The 7261-nt window shown below is 42.7% G+C and overlaps 1 protein-coding gene across 1 annotated transcript; it reads left to right on the top strand.

Annotated features, from left to right (window-relative positions):
• Positions 1-933: 933 nt before the first annotated feature.
• Positions 934-4858, top strand: LOC123100105 (phosphatidate cytidylyltransferase, mitochondrial). Its single transcript, XM_044522088.1, has 9 exons — positions 934-1302; positions 1415-1474; positions 1591-1659; positions 1769-1861; positions 2080-2184; positions 2283-2360; positions 2985-3110; positions 4043-4136; positions 4221-4858. Exons 1-9 carry the CDS (start codon positions 1126-1128, stop codon positions 4430-4432), a joined length of 1014 nt encoding a protein of 337 aa, XP_044378023.1. The 5' UTR covers positions 934-1125; the 3' UTR covers positions 4433-4858.
• The last annotated feature ends 2403 nt before the right edge of the window (positions 4859-7261 follow it).

Genomic DNA, 7261 nt, shown 5'->3' with positions numbered 1-7261 from the left:
TAACTTGTAGTAGCCTGTATGCATGGGAGGTTCCAATGCTTGCCTCATGACATGTACTCCCGCCGTCCGGAAATACTTGTCGAAGAGATGCATAAAAATGAATGTATCTAAAACTAAAATATATCTAGATACATCCATTCCTCCGACGAGTATTTCCGGACGGAGGGAGTATATAGAGTATCCTTTGCCATGTCACTAACCCTACAATCCGATCTGATCAAATGAAGCTTATTAGGTGATACAAGACCAAGGACATGGTGCTCGACCCATGAGTCTATCTTGTAGGTGTTATCCCCACAAAGGCTAACAAAGATATGGGCATCACAACCGCATCGTGTGTATGTCTACTTACGCCTTTTCCTCAAGGGGGGCACCAGTCTCCTTAGTATCTTTTGACTTGAATCCTTCCTTATCACACATAAAGCGCTTAGTCTTCTACTGTCCGATACAGACTCCAAAGCCCGATTGATGCGCATATGCCTTGTAGAACTTCTCCACGGCCTCGAGCCCCTCTAATGCCATACCTACGTTAGGCTTCAAATGCTCATCACATTCAGGTGTAAAAGACATACACTGCAATGTAAAGAACAAACCATGATACACACATTCATGCATAGCTCATTGAATTAAATAGTTTCAGTTGTTAGTGAAAACCGAACTTACAGAGAGAGAGGTATGTTTGTGTTCTGTTTTTGGTGTACCAAATCCTCCCTCGGACATGTGCATTTGCAGTCATGGATTGGTGTAAGATTACTAGTGCAAAATCTGTTAAGACGCACGATTTCGATCGTGGGGCTGAGAGCAAAGGGACGGGCACACGGATACAGTATACGGGACGGATTCACAAGATATGTTGCCTTTATGAACGGGACGTAAACCAGAAAGAAAAACTCGCTCTTTCATAGCGCGCACCTGAACGCACGCACGCACGCACGCACACGAGTTCCGCTGAAACGCGCCGCCGTTGTTCCCCCGCGCGGTTAGCCGCCCGACGGCGCGCCGTTTCCCCCCTGCCCAGATCTTCCGCCCTTCCGCCCCTCTGCTCCGAAATCGACGCCGGCCTCCACCGCCCGCCCGCCCGCCCATCTGCTCCGGCACCTCCTCTGTGCAGCCCGGCGCGGCCAGATGGAGGCGGCGGCGGCCGGAAGGGGCCTGGACCTGGCTGGCCCGCTCCGCGACCTCCTCCCGCCGGTGGACTTCTGCTGCGCGTACGGCTCCACCCTCACCCACGCCCGCCCCGACGCCACCTCCATGGTCGACTACATCCTCGGCGTCGCCGACCCCCTCCAGTGGCACTCCGAGGTACACCCGGACGGCAAAGTCCCTTCCTTTCCGCATCACGCTCTTCTCTGTAGCTTATCCTGCCCGTCAAACTGCACCTCCCTCTGTTTTATTTGACATGGTTGGGTTGCAGAACTTGGCGAGGAACCCCACGCATTACTCTAGCTGGATGGCACGCCGTGGCCCCGAATCCGTACGTACGCTCCCATTCATCCTCAAACATATCATTTGCTTGGTGACCTGGTTAATTGGCCGGCTTGCTAACTGTTCCATTGGTTGCTTCTTGGTGGTGGTCAACTGGAACCTCAGGTCACTTGGCTCGCAGATCGTGTCGGTGTCGGGGTGTACTTTAATCCCTTTGTCGAGTGGGGAGACAAGGTAACCGATTACCTTCACGCGTATCGTGTTTGATTGTATTGCGGTGTATTTTGGTTAATGTGAATGTGCATTGAGCTCCGAGTGACAAGTTGTTGCTTTGTGGATGTAGAGGATCAAGTATGGGGTCGTAGCGATGAAGGACCTGGCGACGGATATCTTGACCTGGGACCAGTTCTACCTAAGTGGCCGACTGCAGAAACCTGTACGTATATCCTCTTCTTGTTTGCCACCGGAACATGATTCAGTATATCTACGATTATGCCATAACTCTCTGTTTGCCTGGTCTGGATACTTTCACTGTGACTACTTCAGTTTACTTGTGAATCGTGATGCAACTTCACTTCCTCTATATCGTTTGACATATGTTTCCTGTTAGAAATTTAACTATCTGAGTATCTTTTTGCTGTTTTGTTTATACAGGTTCGTGTTCTTGTCGATAACTGGGATATAAGGAAAGTTAACACAGTTAATCTGAAAATGGCAGCTGCAGCTTCTCTGCTTCTTTTGCCAGAAGAATTCACTGAGGTTTGGTGTCAACTTCGGTTTGATGTTTACTACCATGAATTATTTGGTTACTTCTGTATTTGTTTTGATCTTTCTTTTCTTGACCCCTTTTTGTGCAGTATGACCTATACGCAAAAATTTGCAGCCTATCTTATATGGGTGACATAAGGATGTTATTTGCCGAAGACAAATATAAGGTAATGAAAACGCATGTCGGCCTTTGTATAGGCCCTCAAGTTATTTAAAATTCAGTTTAGAATGGTGATCCTGCTAGTTGGCGTGTACAAAAGCCAGCTCACACTATGTACTTTGAAATGTGAAAATGGCATGCATGCTATATCTTTTGCAAACTGAACCACAACAGAATCTGTTATAGCATAGGGCACATTATGTATGTACCTTTGTGGCTCCATTGTTCCAAGTGTGTCTATGGCACATGCGTATGGTGCCTTTACTGCACCATACTCACTAGTATGATAACTATCCACTTAAGATAGTAAAATATGTTAATTGAACTTCTGTTTATGACTAACGAAATTCTCGTGCGTTTGCACTTAGTTATCACAGTACTTGTTTATATTGTATCTGTTGTTTAAATGCTTGTATCATCATAGTCTCTAACTTTGTTCAAGATAAAAATATTATCTCGAAATATTTGTCAATTGAACCAACCATTCAGGATGGACAACAACTATGTTATACGGTGTACTTCCTAATAATTTGAGAGGTGATCTCAGTGAGGATGAACCAACGGCCACCAACTCAGACCTCTATAATTCTGCTTATGATTTGGTGCTTATGTGGACTCTGCTGTAATTCAGGTCAAGAAGATTGTGGACGGTAGTTTCCAGCCATTTCAATCGATGTACAGACCCCTGATACATGAGTATATTTGTGAAGGGATACTGAAGATGTCAGATTACAGACAACAAAAGGCTTTCAAGCAGGTTTTATTTCTTTTTCCTCACACATGCACTGTCAAATGCATCATTGATAGCCTACTAAGATGTTTGATAAACCTTGATGATAGCAACATCACGTAGTTAGAGTTGCTGATTGGGTACCTCGTTATCCACGCACATGCTTTGCATATATCTGTTGTAAGACGATAACATTCAATGTATTCTGAACTGTTGGCCTTGTAGTCCCCTGGAACACACAAATAAGATTAGCTCTATCAAGTCTACACCTCAACAAACTGGAAATTGTCCGCAAGGTTCACCGCTGTCAAAATTCATAAGCACAACACTACAATTGAGAGCCAGGCCTAACCAAAACAACAGGGTAAAGAATCTATGGACATGCCAACTACACGGTACTTAGAAGTCATTCAATCTCGAGAGTTGTGTAGTTCCAATGATGCCATATACTGCTATCTAATACCGACTTCTATAAATGCGATTTGAAAAATGCCCTGCTGACTAGAGTTTTTCATCATACTGTACTTATTATATGCTAAATGCATCAACCACAAAATTATATTTTCTTAAAATATGCAGACACTTACAAATATATTAACACACAAGGAAGGTAAATCAGTAGTGGCACTATAGGCTAAAAATAAATAAATTATCGGTTCAAACATGGTTTAAGGTACCACTTAAACAAATGGCTCTAGGACAGACGGGGCAGTATTAACTGATCAAGGGAACTACTAGTTGTATAATTGTCTGTACTCGGTAGAAAATGGCATCAATCACAAACAATCAGCACTAGGGCAAACAATGAGAATACTTGCTACAGATGGTTCGAAACTTTTAATCTTTGTGTGTACTTGGTATGAACCGGCATAGATCACAAACAAAACATCACGTGTGTGCATGCAAATGTGCTTATGTGCGTCTCTTGAACATGTTGATAATCAAAGATATATTTGCAGGACTGTGGTGTATCTGCAACGAACGAACTGTTTTCTTCTCTCCCGCGTATGATCCAAAGGAGACTGCAGGGAAGATTCACATCGAATAGCACAGGTACTGATGTTTTCCGCCCAGATCCATTCATATTCGTGCTGCCGATTCCTGCAACACAATCCTAATGATTGGTTTTCTCCCTAGAAATACCGACTCACATACCGACCCGCACGTTGGTTCCATCGAAAGAGGTGGCAGCGGCATCCGTCCGCACGGCTCTTAGGCGCCGCGTAATGGTTTCGAGCGCACGGCAAGCAGCTTGCGGGCTGCTCGCCGCTGGCGGCATGGTCGCCGCGCGGTACCTGGGGAAGAAAATGTCCAAGGCCTTGAGCACCCGATGTTTGACGTTTTTTTAGTTATTATACATACGGAAGGCGTGGCTTCCCCTAGTTTAACATGCAGGATATGTTTGTTGTAGACTTAAAAGAGTGTGCTGGTGGGTTGAATCAAAGGTTGGAAGCCTGGTGACCCACAACGTTCTATGAAAATCGTGTGGAATTTCATGGGGGAGTCAGTTTTGCCGGATCATTCCGGAGTAACGTCTGGTGCTGCTGAACAATACTAACCGTTAGCATACATAGAAAGTTACATGGCACTCTGTCTTTTGTTGAATGTTGTATACTTTTTTTTTTGGGACGTCATGCGGTGCCATATGGTTGTACTTGCAGCAAATTCTACATGCAGATAGTTACTGCTCCAAGAACCTCCTCTGATTTCCTTGTGGCTGGAACACGGCAACATTGTGTTGTTTTTGTTTTTCTGTCGAGCTGAATGTTGATGCTTTTATATATATAGCCTAAAAAAGCTTGTTTTCCTCTGTTGCTCCATTCAGTGCATATCATTTCATGGTTAATCCTTACTACGCATCTTCACGCATTATGAAGAAAAAAAAGACGTGCATTTCTAATCAATCATTCAGAATGGATAACAACAATGGTAAATTTCCTAACAACCTGAGAGGTCACCTCCGTGAGGATGGACACATATATCTGTTGCAAGACGATGGCATTCCATGCATTCTGAACTCATCAGACACATACTGGTAACCATCAGCAATGCATCTCACGCAGTTCGCTCTTTTCGAATGTTGTGGTTTCATTTTAAGATGTCATGGGGTGCTTTATGGCTGGACTTGCACCAAATTCTTGCTGATAAGGTCTGATATTACAAACCATCCCCATCCCCATTTATATTACCAACAAGATCACAGTATTGCAAACCATCCATTACAAGCACGTGAAGGCAAGCATCAACACTGCCTCGGCAAAACAGAGTACAAAAGCTAGTGAAAAACTTGAGGGAACACCCAAAAGAGCAACACAACTCCTCAAGGGGTGATGCTTTCTACTCCCTCTGTCCTAAAATATAAGAACGTTTTTGACATTTTGCTACAAATAAAAATGTTTTTATATTTTGAGACAGAGGGAGTACTTTTTAGTTCCCAGAGAGCACTTCAGATGTACGAAGGGTAGCAGGGGTCGATCTCTTGCCATAATCTACAGCCGTAGTGGCTGGAGTGTTCCAACAACAAATTAGAAAATAAAACAATAAACAACCAACCATGCTCTTTAGATAATTGTGTGAAGGTAATTGTAGCATCTCTTTGCAGCCAATCAACACAGATAAGAGGCTCACATGGTCGACAACCAACCGAGAACACAACAGATATCAAACACGCATGGCAAGAAGAAAGACGTTGCACCGCACAGATACCCCACATCATAATTGCAAGGGCCAGCCAAATATTTCTATTTAAGGGCCAAAGGCCAAACATGTTCTCGATATTGATTGAGTTGGAGGGAGTGAGAGACTACCATGGAATCCTATCTCATTTAAGCCCTTCAGTAAAAAAAAGTTCTCCAGAAATTGATTTATAGGTGGGGACAATGGCCCCCTCAGCTTAACCCATAGCACCGTTGATGAAGCAGAGGAACAACTTCAGAATTTTTTAATGGAAGTTTTGCCATTTGTTTAGACGTTGAATGTAGTATTTATGGGGTGTAGACATCGGTGTACACGCTGAGTTAGGCTTTGAGCTGAAGTATAAACTATATGATGCTGGGCTAAAACCTAATCTTCTATTTCTATGGGCTTCAGTGTTGAAGTATTTAGGTTGGAAAAATTAATACAATTCTCCCTCTGTCCCATATAATATAGCACAATGATTTTGTGGAAGTCAAACATAACAAAGTTTGACCAAGTTTATAGAAAACATTATCTATATATACAATACTCCATGTGTTCACAAATATAAGATGTTCTAACTTTTTTCAGAATCGGAAGTATATAGACATGTTTTAGTGTGATTTTTCACTTATTTAGTTCGTATATAGTCCATATTGAAATATCCAAAGAGTTAATTACACTTTTGATACATAAACTTGCACTGGATGTACAGTTTCATACATAAACTTCAAAAATGATACAAATTAACCCTACAACTTGTGTTTTCGGTACATTTTAATACATTTCCGTCCGTTGCCGTTTACTCTTCGTTAACTCTGCATGCAACCTGACCCACAATCGATACAAAAAGTATTACATGGCATCAGGATTCAAACTCAACACTCTGCCATTCACGATAGGGAGCCACCGCACAGCTACACCACTGCTATTCTTTGTTACTGTTGTAGATAGACAATCTCTTTTATATGACTAGAAAATAATTGATTTGAAGTCAAAATAGAGGCTGCACAAGAGTTTGAACAGGATATCCCCCCCCCCCCCTTTTGATTTAATTCCGGGAGGGACCTGAAAACCGGTTTCCGATAAACTAGGAATTTCTGGTATTTTTCTGTTCGAAATTTTCAAACAAATACCGAATTTGAATATTGTTTTCGTGTAAACATATATTCCACTTTTAACCGCAAATATGGCAAACTATGTCTCCTGTTGTACTGGTCGTCTTGACTCTTGACTGCTGATTCAAGGCATCGCTAAGGCACCTTGTCCAAAAAAAAAATTAAAGCATTGAATATAATAGTAAAAAGGTTCAGTTTTTGCAAGATGGTTCATGCGCCTTATCACTTGAAAGATGGTTCATGCGCCCTCCGACGATGCTAGACATCAGTGACGGACCTAGCCCACTGGGCCAGGGTGGGCCAGCAGTGTACTGTATATATACACTTATTTTGTTCTTTTTATTTTTTAGCTTTTCTCTTATGGTATGAATGTTGTTTTCAAAT

Source organism: Triticum aestivum, chromosome 1B (genome assembly GCF_018294505.1).
Source record: "Triticum aestivum cultivar Chinese Spring chromosome 1B, IWGSC CS RefSeq v2.1, whole genome shotgun sequence".
In the NCBI taxonomy this organism is placed as follows: Eukaryota; Viridiplantae; Streptophyta; class Magnoliopsida; order Poales; family Poaceae; genus Triticum; species Triticum aestivum.
The sequence above is the reverse complement of the archived record's forward strand: the minus strand, read 5'-3'. Positions and strand labels throughout refer to the sequence as shown.